The 18683-nt window shown below is 43.5% G+C and overlaps 1 protein-coding gene across 4 annotated transcripts; it reads left to right on the forward strand.

Moving 5' to 3' along the window:
• The first annotated feature begins 523 nt into the window (after positions 1 to 523).
• Positions 524 to 17871, forward strand: LOC310994007 (putative ATP-dependent RNA helicase ddx6). 4 transcript variants are annotated; one of them, XR_014595768.1, is made up of 14 exons: positions 524 to 689; positions 3381 to 4426; positions 6584 to 6688; positions 6795 to 6924; positions 8062 to 8208; positions 8312 to 8406; positions 8984 to 9106; positions 9355 to 9483; positions 9596 to 9712; positions 10482 to 10545; positions 10656 to 10757; positions 12241 to 12462; positions 14309 to 17396; positions 17427 to 17871. XR_014595768.1 is itself a non-coding variant. In XM_083982507.1 (13 exons), exons 2-12 carry the CDS (start codon positions 4169 to 4171, stop codon positions 12456 to 12458), a joined length of 1488 nt encoding a protein of 495 aa, XP_083838633.1. In that variant the 5' UTR covers positions 524 to 689; positions 3381 to 4168; the 3' UTR covers positions 12459 to 12462; positions 14309 to 17871. The 4 variants fall into 4 exon arrangements, 1 of the variants encoding a protein (XP_083838633.1); XR_014595769.1 differs by having other exon boundaries at positions 14309 to 17380; XR_014595770.1 differs by having other exon boundaries at positions 14309 to 17309.
• Positions 17872 to 18683: the final 812 nt, after the last annotated feature.

Here is an 18683-nt window from a genome sequence, read left to right on the forward strand (position 1 = left end):
TAATAAACTAATACTACTACAATACAACTAATATAGTAGCCTAATAATAATACCAATACAAAACTAATACTACTATGTTTGAGTATATGTGTGTATGTATTTATGTTGGTTTATTATGTTGTTATATTTTGTATTCTTTGTGTACTTTAATGCTTATTTCAGACCCCAGGAAGAATAGTTGCAGCAATGCACCATGGACCATGTCCAAAAATTTTTTGGACATGGTCATTATTGTTCAACGTTCAAATAAACACCTTTAACAATGTAATTTTACTTAAATAAATTGGTCATGGCTGCAGACTTTCCCTCATGTCCTATTCATGTCAAATCTGAGTTGAAATACTAATCTGTGACTGACAAAATTAAGAAATTCCCTGTATTTGCCAGGGGTATGAATCATTTTGAGGACGACTGTAATACTGTCAGTACCTCTGTTGACCTGCAGGCGGCAGCGGCGCCGCGGAGCTGCGAGGCTGCGTGAGATAAACAGGAGAGACGCCGAGGAAGAGGAGACGAAGAAGAAGAAGGAGGAGGAGGAGGAGGCGACCATGTTGATTTAAAGGAAGAAGAAACACAATAGAGACGATTTATTTCCAGTAAAATCCAGTTATTGGAGCGAGTTAGAAAAGAAAGAAAGACACGGAGCAGCCGCAGACCGGAGAACCGTTTAAAAGAACAGACTAACTGAGGTAGGTTTGTTTCCAGACACTTTGAACCGTCCACTTCCGTTAAAACATCAGTTATTAACGTCCGTGCTAAATTAGCCTGGCGGCTAACGATACTGCTAATTGTGTCATATATCATCACATTATTGATAATTTTATGAATAACTAACGGTGATAATAGACTAATATCATCGATGGTTAAACGTTACGCAGATAATTGACAAATTAAAAGCTTAAAAAGTCAAATACAAACATAGCAACGGCTTAACGGCTAGTTAGCAGTTAGCTGTTAGCTCGACGCGGCTAATGTTGATCCGATGTTGTTTTAAAATTTGTATCCAATCTTTATTGATAACAGCATCAAAGTACACGTGCAGTTATTATTATTATTACACAAACAATACACATAATTGAACAGGAGCCAGGAAGTTTTTTTTTTTTTTTTTGTAAATAAAGAGATTAAAAAATGAGCACAAATAAAAAGTTTTAGCAGCTTTCTTGTTGTTAGAGTCAGATTTACTTCGGATGTTCTGTTCAGTTTCCTTTTTAAAAGCTATAAATGTTCATCAAATTTAGTACATATAACTATTTCTGAAACCAAACAGTACGTCTTTCTAACAGAGAAAAATCAGAGTCAATCTTGGCTTTAAAGGGATAGTTCAACATTTAGTCAGATCCTCCTCTCACCATAACCCCTATAGTCATCATAGCAGTAGGTTCATTACCTTTAATTATCGGTGCATGTTGTTGTGAGATCGGTGGGGCAGAGATGTGAGCTGCTCAGTGAACACAATGGAGGTGAACGGTGCAGCAGGTCCCCTGTCCCTCATCAAACTCATCAAATACACAATCCAACAACTCCACAACGCTCTGGTGGACAAGTTGTGACCTGCACATTCATTCACCACGCTATGAGATAATCATGTAACATTACCACACATGAAGCAAATACTCTGAACTACTTTCTCTTTTGAAATCCCTCCGCCCAGCAGCCGCCCGGAGAAATACTGAGTGAGTTGGTTAGTTCTTGATAAACAACCTTTTTCCGACCAGATGATTAACTGACACTAATGTGTACGTCCTACACTTTAAGATGTGTGTTATTATTTTGTGATGGGACTTCTTGAGTCTAGTAACGGAGCATTTTATTATCATAACGGTGTTGTAACTGGGGAAACAGGAACGTTTTTGATTACTCGTTAGTGAAAAAAGTAGCGCCTTTAGTAACGCTGTTTATTTTATAAGGCTGTTATTCTCATCACTGGTTGTAAAGACAATGAAACACAAGATGTTGATTTACTGAGAAAAGGGATACACTATAAATAATAAACTGAATGCAAAAACACAGGGATAGATAAATAAATACACATTATTGAACATTTTTAAACCAGAGAGTAAAGGATGTCAAACTGTCACCAGGGACAGATATGAGCTGTGTGCGCTGATCCCAGGTCTGTTCACTGGGTCTTTAATCTGCCACCTGTCGGTCTGAACCAAACCAGTTAGTGAATTAGCTGCTAAAGCTCTGAACTCTGAATCTGTTGCACAAGTTTTCACTGATGTGCTGCACGAGACACAAACAGACAAACAGGTGGATCTGCAGGGTTCATGTTAGTGGTTCTGACTGTGGAGAATCAAACATTCATTCACTGTTTTTACACTTTAAATTGAAGTAATGTGCATCAAATTAATTCTATCACTATAATATATTATTATAGTGTTAGGAAAATTTAACTCTAAAAAAGTAGAAAAATATTCAAATATAAAATGATATAAAACAAATAGGCTATATGAAACAAAAGAGAGAGAGAGAGAGAGAGACACTCTGTACAGTTATGTGCCAAGAGTATACAGTTATTTACAAAATAGAATAAAAGTTATTTTTTCCACAGTGTTGATAGTCGTAAAGCAGAAAGGAAACTATTACACATTTAGGTGTAAGGTGTGCAGTTCGTTCACCACAATGGTGGTGTTGGACATAAATATATCAATATAACTGTAAACTGTATAAAATACAGCCTAAATAGTGGAGTGAAATCTTGGAGATGTGTAAATAAGTGCACAAATTGCAGATCAATAGTGCAAGATGATAAGACTATTATTATTATTATTATTATGATTAGTCTTATTATTATTATTATTATTATTATTATTATTATTATGATTATGATTAGTCTTATTGTTTGCTTTGATGAGCTGTGACACATTAATCTGAGTGACTGAGAGATTATTGATGACATGACGTAGAGCTGCAACAATTAATCAAACAATAATCGATTATTAGATTATCAGAATAGTTAATCAGTTTGAGTAGTTTTTTAAGAAAAAAAGTCAAAATTCTCTGATTCCAGCTTCTTCAATGTGAATATTTCTGGTTTCTTTGTTCCTTTATGACAATAAACTGAGTCTCTCTTTGGTTTGTGGACAAAACAAGACATTTGAGGACGTCGTCTGGTGGTTTGAGAAACAGTGACTGATGTTTTTAACATTTTTAACATTTAATTGACCAAACAACTAATCAATTAATCATTTAAATAATCAACAGATTAATCGCTAGTGAAAATAATCGTTAGTTGCAGCTCTAGACACGAGGAACAACTGCTGGAGAATCAAACGACAGATAAATATGATATAATAATAATGATGATGATGATGATGATGAGCTGCTCATGTTGTGTGTCCTGTGTGTTGTTGTTGTTGTTGTGTGTCCTCCAGGCGACACGTCGAGGCGTCTCACACACGGAGCTGAAGAGCGGCGTCGGTGTCAGGAGCGAAGGAGCAGCAGCTGCAGCAGACGACGACGACGACTGGTCGGGGGCGGAGCCGTGGAGCCGTTGAGCCGCCGCTGTGACGTGTGTTTTCAGGATCCTTTTGGTTTTGTTGTTGATTTTTTCACGCGTGGAGCGACACACACTCCCACGGTGGAAGTAAAAGCGAGCGTTACAGACTGAATGATTTGGGGGGAAGACTGTGACTCAGCTGGAGGACGGAGACGCTGAGCCGAGCCGAGCTGAGAGACGGACTCAGAGAGGAACCAGTAGAAACAAGTTAAAGTATTGAACTCAGATTATATTGAAGCAGCTTCTCCCCGAGCTCAGATTGCCTTAGTTGTTCTATTTCAGGACTTAAAGCGCTTTGATACCTGCTGACATATAATTTTCTATATCGTGAGCAGGTACATTAATGCATTGAATGCAGATTTCTCTTCATTTTGAAGAGCTCTTGTGTAAAGACGTGTTTTTGTTTAGTTTTAGTTTTTCCCGGTACGTCAGTCACTCTGTTGTTGAAGGGACCGAACTGACCGTACCTGTCTATATGTAAATACTCCCGCGCCTGCGCTGAGAAGCTTTGGACTTCACACACAGAGAATATCGTTTGTTAATGCTTTATTAAACTTTTTTACTTTTCAAGAGAATTTTTAAAAAGACAAAAACCTAAGAGACGAAACTCAAAGACTCAAAGAGGTAAAAACAAAAAAGAACCCGAGACAAAGAGACGTCGTCATGGCCACGGCCAGAACGGAGAGCGTGGGCCCCGTGGTCATGGGCCTGAACAAGCAGAACGGGCAGCTCCGAGGACAGACCAAGCCCGGCCCGGGCCCGATGGCGCCCGCCATGCAGGGGAAGATGCTGGCCCCCCCACAGAAAGCAGGCGGCGCCCCCCAGGACGGAGGAGGAGGAGGAGGAGGAGGCATCAAGTTTGGAGACGACTGGAAGAAGAGTCTGAAGCTCCCACCCAAAGACCACAGGGTCAAAACCTCCGTGAGTCTCAGTCCACTTGCTTCTGTTGTGGTTGTTATTGTCATAGATATACTATATATAAGAAAACTAGATGACTCACCCGCTGCTGCTGCCCAATGACACAGCGTAGCCACACGGCGGCCATCATGGTGAGGGCAACTCTCTCCCTCAGAGCATTAAGCCTGTGGTGCATATTCTGCTATAATGACCAGAACTTGCTCAGTTTTTGTCCGATTTCAAAACGGTTTGATTTTTTATAAACGTCTATGCAGTTATGATGCAGCATACTTAGAATCACGGATAATTTTAATCATGTATTTTTTTTTGTAAAAGTAACATTATAGTGACATTATGCAAATAGTTAAAGTACAGGGTATCCGCGGGGTCTTGAAAAGTATTAAAAGGTGATAAATCAATTTTTGGAAAATTAAACCAACACTAAGGAACTTTTCAACCTTCATAAAATATTTTCATAACTTTTGTGATGATACATCGACTTACAACAAGTTGAATGACACCTCTGTCATGGCCTGAGGGGGTCTGTATCTCTTTCTCTGGCACTAAGCAGCTTTGAGGAGCATGGTAGGAACCCTGCTCTCACGCTAGTGTTCATGGGAAATGGAGTCTTCCTTCACTTTCACTTTTGCGAGTCACAACAAGGAGGGAACAGGCAAAACGGCACTTTAGCAATGGATTATGTTTGTGTTTTCACTTTGAAATGATCCACTGGAAACAGAAACTTAGTTTTGATGTCTTTTGTTAATTTTAATGCAGGATATTTACAGGGCTTCACGCTAGTGTTCATGGGAAATGGAGTCTTCCTTCAGGCAAAACACTACCGCTTTGGTCCACAGGCGCCGCCAAACTCAACCAAAACTGAAAGTTCTTTAGTACTGCTTTAAGAACCTTAAAAAGTATTAAAAAGTATTCACGTCATTATAAAGTCTTAAATTTTGAAGGTATCCGAGTAGCGAAATGGTACTCGGATACAGCCCAAGTCAAGCGAATACTCGAGTACTCGGATATCGGCTACAGCCCTACTAGAAACAAAATAATTATTTTTTTATAAACTTTGCCTTTGATTTATTATCCTAGCCTATTTTGAATAATCATCATAGCGGTCTATAGTCTTTATCACAAACTAAAACTGTTGAGTTAAAAGTGTCACTGATGTAAATGGTTACAGCTTGAAGTGGCGGTGAGGTATTAAAAAACATTGATAAGGTCTTGAAAAAGTCTTAAAGGGATAGTTCAACATTTTGGCAAATTGGCCCATTGCCATAATCGCTATAGTCATAGCAGTAGGTTCGTTACCTTTATTTGTCGGTGTAAGCTATTTTTAGAACGGAGGAGCGGAGCGGCAGGCTGTTCAGAGCTACACTATGGAGGCTAATGGAATTTCTTGGTTTCCCTCATCAAACTCATCAAATACAAAATCCCAAAACTCCAAAACGCTTTCGTGGACAAGTTGTGACCTGCACAATCACCAAGCTATGAGATAATAATAGAACGTTACGAGACAGAGTTGTTTTAGAGGTAAATTCATGCAAAACCGCTGATGCGCGTTGCGTTCAGGGACAGTTTTTCAGCAAGCAGACTCTGTATTTACCTCGAAAACGGCTCAGTTTCGTAACGTTCCATTATTATCTCATAGCGTGGTGAATGTGCAGCTCACAACTTGTCCACCAGAGCGTTTTGGAGTTTTGGGATTTTGTATTTGATGAGTTTGATGAGGGAAACCAAGAAATTCCATTAGCCTCCATAGTGTAGCTCTGAACAGCCTGCCGCTCCGCTCCTCCGTTCTAAAAATAGCTTACACCGACAAATAAAGGTAACGAACCTACTGCTATGACTATAGCGATTATGGCAATGGGCCAATTTGCCAAAATGTTGAACTATCCCTTTAAAAAGGTATTGAAATTAACTTCAGGATTCCTGTATATACCCTGAAGTAATAGCTACATACTGATTTATTTTACACAGAGTTATGAATTGAGAATTTTTTTTAGTGCAGATGACTGGATCACCGATCTACTGCACTGTAACTGCAGCCAGAGTCAGAGCAAGTTGCCCGTTCCAATATGGCCGACTGTGAGCTACGCCTGCGTGTGTAGTCCGATCCACCGCCTTGGTTGTTGTGTCCTCACCTCTCTGACCTCTAACCTTTGACCTCCGCAGGACGTCACGTCCACCAAGGGCAACGAGTTTGAAGACTACTGCCTGAAACGAGAGCTCCTGATGGGAATCTTCGAGATGGGCTGGGAGAAGCCGTCCCCCATCCAGGTACGGCCGGTTCTGAACCGCACTGCAGGACGCTACAGAACCAAACGGTTACAGGTGAGAGACAGGAAGTGATGTCATAGTGACGTGATGAGGCGCTGTGTTGCAGGAGGAGAGCATCCCCATCGCCCTGTCAGGACGAGACATTCTGGCTCGAGCCAAGAACGGGACCGGGAAGAGCGGAGCGTATCTGATCCCGCTGCTGGAGAGGATCGACCTCAAGAAGGACTACATCCAGGGTCAGACTTTACTCCTCTTTACTCCTCTTTACTCCTGCTGCTCCTCTTTCTCTTTACTCCTCCTCTTTCTCTTTACTCCTCCTCCTCCTCTTTACTCCTCCTGCTGCTGCTCATCTTCTTTACTCCTGCTGCTTCTCTTTACTCCTGCTGCTGTTCCTCTTTACTCCTCCTGCTCCTCCGCTTTACTCCTGCTCCTGCTGCTCTTTACTCCTGCTGTTGCTCCTCTTTACTCCTTCTGCTGCTCCTCTTTACTCCTCCTCTTTCTCTTTACTCCTCCTCCTCTTTACTCCTCCTCTTTCTCTTTACTCCTCCTCCTCTTTACTCCTCCTGCTGCTGCTCCTCTTCTTTACTCCTCCTGCTCCTCCTGCTGCTCCTCTTTACTCCTCCTGTTGCTCCTCTTTACTCCTCCTGCTCCTCCTCCTTACTCCTGCTGCTGCTGTTCCTCTTTTCTCCTCCTGCTGCTCCTCTTTACTCCTCCTCTTTACTCCTGCTGCTGCTGTTCCTCTTTACTCCTCCTGCTGCTCCTCTTTACACGTCCTCCTGCTCCTTCTCTTTACTCCTCCTGCTGCTCCTCTTTACACCTCCTGCTGCTCCTCTTTACACGTCCTCCTGCTCCTTCTCTTTACTCCTGCTGCTGCTGTTCCTCTTTACTCCTCCTGCTGCTCCTCTTTACACGTCCTCCTGCTCCTTCTCTTTACTCCTCCTGCTGCTCCTCTTTACTCCTCCTCTTTACTCCTGCTGCTGCTGTTCCTCTTTACTCCTCCTGCTGCTCCTCTTTACACGTCCTCCTGCTCCTTCTCTTTACTCCTCCTGCTGCTCCTCTTTACACCTCCTGCTGCTCCTCTTTACACGTCCTCCTGCTCCTTCTCTTTACTCCTGCTGCTGCTGTTCCTCTTTACTCCTCCTGCTGCTCCTCTTTACACCTCCTGCTGCTCCTCTTTACACGTCCTCCTGCTCCTTCTCTTTACTCCTCCTGCTGCTCCTCTTTACTCCTCCTCCTCTTTCTCTTTACTCCTCTTCTTTACTCCTCCTCCTCCTCTTTACACCTCCTCCTGCTCCTTCTCTTTACTCCTCCTGCTCCTCTTCCCCCCCCCCCCCCTCCCGTTCTGACGTGTCCCCTTGTTGCCCCCCGACCAGCCGTCGTCATGGTGCCGACCCGGGAGCTGGCGCTGCAGGTGAGCCAGATCAGCATCCAGATCAGTAAGCACCTGGGCGGAGTCAAGGTCATGGCGACGACCGGCGGCACCAACCTGAGGGACGACATCATGCGCCTGGACGAGACCGGTGAGACTCAACCCCTCTTCATCATCATCTTCATCGTCATCTTCATCAATAATAGATATTGATCAGCTGTCCAGGTGTGACATCATCAGTCTCTGTGTTGCAGTGCACGTGGTCATCGCCACGCCGGGACGCATCCTGGACCTCATCAAGAAGGGCGTGGCCAAAGTGGACCGCGTCCAGATGATGGTGATGGACGAGGTAACGGGGAGGATCAATACTGGATCAATACTGGTGGTTGTATGTCCCCAGGCGGACAAGCTGCTGTCTCAGGACTTTGTGTATTGATGAGTATTAGGGATGTCACGATTACTTGTTTTCACAATTAATCGCGATATTAAATGCCACAATTATTTAATCGTAAAGATTTCTAAATACCGTCACTTTCCAAAAAGATCAGCGCAGCATTATGAACGATATGAATCATCATCATCATAAATTATGTTAACGTCAATTTACCTAATGTAACACTGAACTGGTAGGAATTTAATGTTAGTGCCTCATTTGTAAGAAAAAAAAGATTTAAAAAAACTTCAAACATTTCCTTTGAAGGATTAATAATTGGTCCTATATTAATAGATACTTTAAATAATTAGTTTATATAATTGGTAATGCAATTATATTTTGACTATATACGATTTTACACATTCATGTTGTAAAATTATTGAATATACGTAATAATTGTGATTATTTCTCTGACAATAATCGTACCAATAAAATCTATAATTGTGACAACCCTAATGAGTATTGATGAGTATTGGTGGTTGTGTCTCCCCAGGCGGACAAGCTGCTGTCTCAGGACTTTGTGGTTCTGATCGAGGACATCATCAGCTTCTTGGCCAAGCACAGACAGATCCTGCTCTACTCGGCCACCTTCCCCATCAGCGTGCAGAAGTTCATGGTGAGAGGTCACACAGGGGTCACGGGGGGGAGGGGGGGAGTGGGGGGGGTCTAAATGAGGACTGTTCTCTCCACAGTAAACCAGAGACAATTAAAACATTACACAAAAGAACGACATGAAGTTATTTAACGTAAACGTAACAACATGATTCACAGCTTCAGTCACAGCTTCCTTCAGTTTCATGTTAAAACTTCATGTGTGTGTGTATGTGTGTGTGTGTGTCTGTGTGTGTGTGTGTGTGTGTGCAGGCCAAACACCTCCAGAAGCCGTATGAGATCAACCTGATGGAGGAACTCACTCTGAAGGGGATCACGCAGTTCTACGCCTACGTCACCGAGAGGCAGAAGGTCCACTGTCTGAACACACTCTTCTCCAGGGTAACACGCACACACACACACACACACCTGCTGCGCACACACACACACACAGACGTTCATACAGAGGAGGGTAGAGATCAACACCGTGTGTGTGTGTGTGTGTGCGTCTCAGCTCCAGATCAACCAGTCCATCATCTTCTGTAACTCGACGCAGCGCGTGGAGCTGCTGGCCAAGAAGATCACACAGCTGGGATACTCCTGCTTCTACATCCACGCCAAGATGATGCAGGTCAGACACCATGACTCACCACCACGCCTCATGATGTCACACGATGTTGTAACGAGGATCAATGATCGTTATCAATCAATCAGGCTTTATTTGTATAGCACTTTTCATGCCCATGGCAGCTCAAAGTGCTTCACATGTTAAAAACAAGCAATATAGGGGACACATATTGGGAGACATAGGGAACACATGTTAGGGAGACATACATAGATTCGCAAACACATACACATTCACACAATAATTTTAGAACATTGGATTTTATCGGGGAAACGCTATCTAATACTCACTCATTTGCAGTGGGGAAAACACTAGATAAAATGAAGTAAAATAAATGAAATTGAGAAGAGGAGAAAGACACTAGATAAAATGAAGTAAAATAGATGGAATGAGAAGATAAGAGAGATACTAGATCAAATGAGGTAAAATAGTAAGTTTTTTGATTTGATCATTTCTCCAGGGGGCTATTTGATTGGATGATACTCTTTTCAATTGTAGAGGGGCAACAGAATCAAGAGTAGACCTGAGTTTACTGTTAAAACTGTCGACAATAAAATCACAGGAGGAGGGTAAAATATCTGCAGGGGTGTCATGTAAAAGATGGATAAAATTTGCAGCCACTTCTGGAGTGAGATAGCGTTTCCTCACAGTTCGCTGTGGGATATCTTGTTTTATAAAACAACAATTTACAGTAAAATATACACAATGATGGTCTGAGATGCCGACGTCCACAACAGAGGGCATCAATGTGATCTGTGTGTGTTGTGTTTTTCAGGAATACAGAAACCGTGTGTTTCATGACTTCAGAAACGGACTCTGCAGGAACCTCGTCTGCACAGGTCACTGCTACTGTTGTTATCATTATTATTGTTGTCGTCGTCGTCATGGTGATGAGATCCAGTCTGAACCAGTCGATGTTGATGATGTTGTTGTTGTTGTTGTTGTGTAGATCTGTTCACCAGAGGAATCGACATCCAGGCCGTCAACGTCGTCATCAACTTTGACTTCCCCAAGAACGCAGAGACCTACCTGCACCGCATCGGACGATCAGGTGTGTGTCTGTGTGTGTGTGTGTGTGTGTGTATCTCTCTGTGTGTGTGTGTGTGTGTGTGTGTGTGTGTGTGTGTGTGTGTGTGTCCCTCTTCCTGATAGGGTCACGATACCAGAATTTCAGTATTCGATACCAATACCTGTGAATTTCCACGATTCTCGATACTAATTCGATATCACGATTAAAAACGAAACAAAAACAAAAAAACAGCACCCATGTACTTTTAAATTTACTACGTTATTGAAAACTGTTTCAAACTGTCAAGTATTTAACATCACTGTGCTTTCACATCTTTTTGCACAGAATTTAATAAGGCTGCCCCACAAATAGTCATAAAAAATCTTTAGCCGACCAAAATTTCATTGGTGGATTGGTCGCAGGAAAAAAAAAAAAACATTTGGAGCCTTGTCTTGTCAAAATTAAGTCAAAATCAATATGACTGAACTGAAAGGCCATAGGGCTTTTAATTTGAAGGGCCTATTACCTAAACCTAAAAGCCCATGAAGGAGGATAACTCTGCGTTCACACCAAAAGCTTCCAAAGCGTCAAAAACGTTTGAGGGTGCGCTTCAGACAAGACAGCTTCCATAACGACAAACATTTTCAGCCGCTTTGGTCGCTCGTCACGTTTGATCGCGCTGGTCATTGAGGAGCCGAAGGACATCTCTATTCTGACAGGTTGCCCAGGGTTCTTACGGATCCATAAAAAGTCTTAAAAGGCATTGAATTCATTAATCTAAAAACAAGGCCTTAATTGGCATTAAAATGTCTTAAATCAATTTTTCAAAAGTCTTAAAAATGTAAACACTTGATAAGTGGTATTTTATGGTTGTAATTAGTCTCAAATCTCAAGATAATTGGTAACTTTCCGACATAGAGAAGTTAGTGGCGGCCTACAACGATAAATCTCTCACCGTCACCAGCTCCTGAGTCAGTGTTTTTTTTTTTCCCCTGACTTTTTATGCATTTATTTTGAAAGGACAGCTGGAAAGAGACACAATCCAATGTTCATGTAGCAGTCACTTTACCTTGGATCACATAGGAAAGTGGGTAAAATTGTCCCTAACCCTATGTAATAGATGTGGTGTTTTTTTTTTGTTTTTTTTCTGCATTTGTATTTATTATGAAGTAGGTCTTAAATTTCATTTCAAGTGGCTTTAAAAAAAGTCTTAAAAAGTCTTAAATTTAACTTGGCTTAAGCTGTAGGAACCCTGTTGCCGCCAAACCGCGTCATAGCTAATTACCCTGAAGTTAACCAAGACTCAACTTCTCGTCTGGTGACGCTTTGGAAGCTTTGGTCGCTCAGGTCGCTGGCTCTCATTGAAAATGAATTGACTTCCGGTGTTTTGAGGTCACGGCGCCGTGTCCATCTGCTCAGACTCGTCTCCACGGTGACTGTTGGGTGTGTTCCCGGTCTCTCAGTGTGTTGCTGCTCTGTTAAACCCCCCCCTCCTCTCTCTCTCTGCCCCCCCCCCCCCCCTCAGGGCGGTTCGGCCACCTGGGCCTGGCCATCAACCTGATCACGTCCGAGGACCGGTTCAACCTGAAGGCCATCGAGGACCAGCTGGTCACGGACATCAAGCCCATCCCCAGCTGCATCGATAAGAGTCTGTACGTGGCCGAGTTCCACGCCGCCGCCGACTGCCACGTGGAGGAGGAGGAGGAGGAGAAGCCCGGACGCCGTCAGGACAGCAGCGCCTAGACAGGTGGGCGGAGCCTCACACACCCCCCAGTCCGTCTGTGTTTGTCTTATTTTAGTTATTTTTTGTTATTTATTTGGTTATTTAGACGGGACAGTGCATATTAACACATGAGTACTCAGTGTAAATACACCTGATTTAACACAGCTGCTAAATTTCATCCGTAGTCCCCAAACAAGACAACAATTGACATAAAAAGTCCAAAGAGACAGAGGACCGATAGATAACAAAATAAGTAGATTTACATGATGCAGGAGGATTGGACATGATTCGTTGAATTATAAAAACATACAATTACACACACTGAGACTAGATATGGTTACTTTACGCAGACTGAACATGGTTACATGATTGCACCTTGACTACATTATTGCACACACACCGGCCATAAACATACAACTGCACACACAAGAAAGACCCATATTAAACATGATTACAGGTGCTCACAAGTTTGTCTAATATCCAGTCTGTAAGTTGTGCTTTAAAGGTCCTAAAAGTCGGACACTCTCGTTCCATTCTAAACATCCTTGGACTGATAACACGTTTTGAGAAAATGTTGTGCGTCTAAATTGTACCTCACAGTCCCCTCTTGTGTATAGCTCTGGTCCCTATACTCCTTAGTGGTTGTTTTTTTATCTACTCTTCCAGGGGCGGTGGGTACAGGCCGTGTAGAGATTTATAGATCGCACATACATGTTTAAAATACTTAAGATTGTCGAAACTAAAGAAATTATATTTTACCAGGATGTTGCAGTGATGATACGAATGTGTTCTTAAAGCAGAAGTAAGCGATCCGGTCGTTAGGGCTAATGCTGCGTTCCAGGCAGGCTTTTGAAACCGTAAGTTACAGCTTCAAGTCACGACTTACGACTTTGTAGCGTTCCAGGCAACCCACTCGTGTTTTTCCAACCTGTTGCACCTGTTTTACCTGTGAAAGTGCACTATAACGGCCACTCGTAACTTCTGACACGTGACTCTCCCTACGTCACCACATTCACGCGCATCCCTTGGCTGCACACACAGAGAGGACCGCCCCTTTATGCCGTTCTCTCTCCTCATTGGATAAAGGACAAGGAAAGTTTTCTCCTCGGCTTACAGCAGAGCAGAGTGACTGACAGACCCGTGTTTCAGACCAAACTCTCTATATAAGTGATTGCTGTCGGAAGATAGAACTATTTAAAGGTGTACAGAAAAGAAAACTGAATTTGAGCCCACTCTGGATCATAAAATTAATGTGATAACTCATCTATCAGACGATGTAGCCCAAACTTTGTGCAAAATTCTATTTTTGAGTAAATCTGGGATGAAAGTGTGTATTTTTTTTTCTCGCATTGGATAATGCAGGCGCACGGATTATATGTCAGCCTGTACACGATTCATCAGCCACTGATATTGGATCCGTCATCCGTCATTCAAACGTCTGAGACACGCACACACACTCGGAGCTCGGTCTCGCCCCAAGCTTTGAATATCCCGCCCGCTCGATAACGACCAATCAATTCGTTTTCCTTACTCGGGTAAACTCGTGTTGCAGCTCGTGACAACTCGGCGCGACAAACAGGACAAACGGCCATTTCTGTACACCTTTAAGACTTATATTAACACAAAAATATCGCTTACTTCTGCTTTAAGGGCTGTCTTGTACACTTGTTCAATTGGTTCAAAAAAGAGTCGTGGCTCCTGTGAAAGACCAATTTGTGAAACAGTAGTTGATGTGGGAAAATATCATACAATGTAGGTTTGCCTTAGCAGCACCGGTTGTTAAAAAAGGTCTAATTAGTTTGAAGTTCTGAAGATTGAATTTAATGGTGTTTGCGACCTTTTAAATGTGACCTGTGGTGTCTCCCTGCAGGACGTCAGGACGCCGGCGTTCACACATCAGCTGTTTCCTGTTTCTCCTCCGACATGTGGACGTCCAGCTGTTCCTCCTCTGTGTTCCCTCAGAGCCTCCTCCTCCTCCTCCTCCTCCTCCTCCTCCCCCTCTTCCTCTTGTTTTGCACCAACCTCAAACTGGACTTCTCGGTGTTTCCTGCTCGTTAGCGTTGGTTGGTCGTCAGGGAGACGAGCTGTCGTCTTCACCATCTTCATCATCATCATCATCATCATCATCATCGGTGGTGGTGCAGCTCAGACCGGCGTCGCTCTGTCGTCTCAAGTGCCTTAAACTCAGAACGAGCACAAACTCCACGTCCGTCTGGTTTTATTTAAACGTTGCATTATGCAAAGGGAAAAGACAACACACGCGCACTCTCTCACACACACACACTCTTACAGACACACACACACACACACACACTCTGCTGAGGTGTGTGTGTGTCTCCAACTCCATCGTCCTGAATGTGAAACGTTTCTTTCCATGTGAACGTTGCAATAACAAACGGCAGCTTTATTTCAACGCAGCGCGACTGTTCCTCCTCGTCACCGTTATAGACCCCCCCCCCCCCCCCCCACCTCCCCCCCTCTCCCCGACACACACACACTCACACACACACACACACACACACACAGAGCAGGGGAATCGAACAGCAGCCCCGTGCCGCCGCTGCACCACAGGCGCCGCTGGTTCTGAGTTAAGAAAAGAAAAGTGACGGAAGTGTCGAAGGAAGCAGCTCCTGGTTCTGACGGCGGCCCAGCGTGTGTGTGTGTGTGTGTGTCAGTGTGTGTGTGTGTGTGTGTGTCAGTGTGCGTCAGTGTGTGTGTGTGTGTGTGTGTGGCAGGTGAAGTCTCAGGACGTTGGTGCAAAACAACAGTTTGAATTTTCTGCTCCTTCGTTTCTGAGCTCTTGTTTAGTTTAGTTTAGTTCAGTTTAGTTTAGTTTAGTTTTGAACCCTGAGGTGAAACTTTATCGACAACTCTCCTGGTGACGAACAGTTGGTGAATGTACAGTATCGTGTGAATCTGGAGCGGCTGCGTCACGAACTCTCTGGACTCGATGATGATGAAGATGATGATGATGGTGATGATGGAGACTTGAGCAGCGACAGCATCTATATGATTTTCTTTACCCCCCTGAACCCCCCCATCACCCCCCCCCCCCCCCCCAGCAGAAGCACAGCTTTGTTTCCTAAAGAGGCTGATGATGATGAGGAGGAGGAGGAGGAGGAGGATGAAGAGGAGCTGTGTGAAGCAGAACTGTAGCATCTTTGAATCGGCAGCTGTGACTCCTCCTTGTTTTTTCCCGTCGAGCGTCAACGAACCATAAAAAAGAAAAAGACACAAAAAAAGAGGAGTTTTTTTTTCTTTCTTTTCATTTCTTTTCTTTCTTTTCTTTCACTTTGTTTCTCTGATGTTGGAGCTTCGGCTGCGACTCGACTCTGGAGCTTGGACCAACTCTCGCTCTGCTCTGCTCTGACGTCACCGTGACGACATCATCCAGAAACACCTGACGTCGCCGTGACGACATCATCCAGACAGGTGTGACTGACGTCACGTCGGAGCCTCAGAGTCGAGGAAGCGTTGAAGCACCGTGACCTTCATCCACGTGGTCAACGTGCTGGGATTTGTTTTCAGCCCCCTGCCCCAACCCCCCTCCCCCTCCCCTCCCCCCCCCCCCCCCCCGCCTCCTCCTCCTCCTCTACGAGGTTATGAATCATTTTGAGGAGACAAAATTGTAAATGATTCTTTGTTTACACACTTTTGTCGTTTACAGTTTGAAAAAGAGAGAAAAAAAAAAAAGAGAAAATAGTAGTTTGCTTCACGGGCGACGACGTCGTGTTCATCTCCATGGAAACGATTTTCAGGATTTACATTGAAGCAAAACCAAAAAAGTGGAGTGTGTGTGAGTGTGATAGAGAGAGTGTGTATATGTGTGTGTGTGTGTGTGTGTGCATGAGGTAAAGTGTGAGAGACCAGCAGGTGTGTGTGTGAGTTTCTGTTTCTGTTTGAGAGTGTAAAGTGTGTGAGAGAGACGAGCAGGATTGTGTGTGTGTGTGTGTGTGACAGGGTCTAAACTGTGTATGTGTTTGAGAGTGTGTGAGAGAGACCAGCAGGTGTGTGTGTGTGTGTGTGTGTGTGTGTGTGTGTGTGGACTCACCTGCAGCTTCAGTGAAACTGACGTCGGATTAAAATCTATTTTTTGTTGAATCAGGTTTCAGTGACTCAGTCGATGTCGGTTCATCTGAAGAGACGACAATAAGACAGGTGTGTGTGTGTGTGTGCCTGTGTGTGTGCCTGTGTGTGTGTGTGTGTGTGTCTGTGTCTGTGTCTGTGTGTCTGTGTGTGTGTGTGTGTTGGCTGTTAAACGTCCGTCTGAGTGTTTCCACCGTCAGTGACGTGATGTTTGTTTTGTTTATTTGTTTGTTTGTGGACGTGTGTCTCTGCTGAGTCATGCTCCACGTCTCTGTGTCTGTCCATCGCGTCCCGACGGCGACTCGTCGTCTCCTCGGCGACCGGCTCAGACCCGGAGCCTCGTTCCTTTTCAGATCTGTCATTGATCTGATCAGATGATTGGACGATTGATCAGTTTCCAGTCGTAACGTTTTCCTCAGTGTCGAGATCTCAGGAAGAAACAGACTGAAGGAACCGTCACAGAGGAGACGACGAAGAGTGTGTGTGTGTGTGTGTGTGTGTGTGCACGCTGACCTCAGGTCTGTTGTGCTGACGGGGGGGTGGTGGGGGGCGGTGGGTGGGTGGGGGGAGGGGAAGGGGGGGGTATTTGTCAGAAACTTGTTAAAAAGGATGAAAAACAAAAAGAGGAGAGGTTCAGGACGACTCTTCTGTTGGTTCAATAATTCTGCATCGGGAAAAAACCAAAAACTTGAGAAAAACTCAGATCAGTGATCAATCTGAACTCAGATCAATCTGAATTCAGATCAGTCTGAACTCAGATCAATCTGAATTCAGATCAGTGATCAGTCTGAACTCAGATCAATCTGAACTCAAATCAATCTGAACTCAAATCAATCTGAATTTAGATCAGTGATCAGTCTGAACTCAGATCAGTGATCGGCTGAACTCAGATCAGTGATCAGTCTGAACTCAAATCAATCTGAACTCAGATCAGTGATCAGGTGACTCAGCTTGGATTGGAACAGGAAAATTCTGTAGTCACATCCTCAGTTGTCTTGTAGTTGTCGGCCCCTGTGTGGCCCCCGGAGGCCTCTCTCTGTGGCCCCCGGAGGCCTCTCTCTGTGGCCCCTGTGTGGCCCCCGGAGGCCTCTCTCTGTGTGAATCAGAAGCAGGCTCATGTGTTGGAGTTGATGGACTTGTTATTTTGCTGAGTCATTGTCCCACCTCTCTCTCTCTCTCTCTTGTTGATCAGGTGAAACTGTAACGAGTTGTTTGATCTGTTGATTGAAATGTTGTAGTTTCCTGGTGAAACAGGACGAGTGTGAACTGAACTCGGGTCTTTACTTTGTCCTCGACTCAAACTCCTGCAGGGCCCGACAACCACTCAATAAACTCAGCTGAGATCTACGACTGTCTGCTCCTCATTCATTCATCTCTCTGTTGTCACAGGAGCTAAATGTTTCCTGACTTTATTCATCCTCAAAGAGCTCCGTCCTCACAGTGGCAGGAAAATACACAACACAAGACACACAATAAGGTTGCAGTATCAGGGTTCTCATGTGCAATAATAACAATGAATTTAGAAAATGGTTAAAAAATGATGATAAAAAGTCCCATGTGTCATTGAAGTGCTGGGACCTGTTGTACAGTCAGATGGTCCCAGAACACACCGTGTCGTTGGTAAATGAGCTGTTGATTATTTATTTGACACCGTTAGACAGTTAATACAGTCACACTGAGCTCTGATCGGTTCAACAACAGAAAGTTGAACAGAAAAATGCAGAAAACTTAAAGAAACAAAACAAAAAGTAGCAGAAAAATAAACTGATCAGGTTTAAAATAAATGATCTGCAGCTGTTCACACACACAGATGATAAAGTTCCTTGTTTGTGTAATTGACTTTATAAAAATCTATAAAACCATTTCAACAGCAACAATCAGCGATGTGTTAAAGTTATAAATAGACACAGAGTGTGTGTGTGTGTGTGTGTGATCTGAGTGCACTTTAACCTTTCAATTCATTCATACTATTCTTCACTAATTTAAGTAATTACCACCCATTTCATACATCCTCCATCTTTCATCTTCTACTTTTACCATTCAGATATTGTTTAATCTACATTAGTAATGGTTCAAAAATGTTTTCAAACTGTCAGTTTTAAGTAAATCTAAGTAGACTTCAGACTTTCAATTTCTTCATTCTGATCTTCAACAATTCA

The sequence above is a fragment of the Trachurus trachurus genome (assembly GCF_905171665.1).
Source record: "Trachurus trachurus genome assembly, chromosome: 11".
NCBI lineage: Eukaryota > Metazoa > Chordata > Actinopteri > Carangiformes > Carangidae > Trachurus > Trachurus trachurus.

What these genes read in the sequence shown, in the direction of transcription:
- LOC310994007 (XM_083982507.1), top strand. Translation starts at nt 4,169, where the DNA reads ATGGCCACGGCCAGAACGGAGAGCGTGGGCCCCGTGGTCATGGGCCTG. An exon ending in CATGCGCCTGGACGAGACCG is followed by an intron (nt 8,209 to 8,311) that starts GTGAGACTCAAC and finishes TCTGTGTTGCAG; the next exon opens with TGCACGTGGTCATCGCCACG. An exon ending in GCACCGCATCGGACGATCAG is followed by an intron (nt 10,758 to 12,240) that starts GTGTGTGTCTGT and finishes CCCCCCCCTCAG; the next exon opens with GGCGGTTCGGCCACCTGGGC.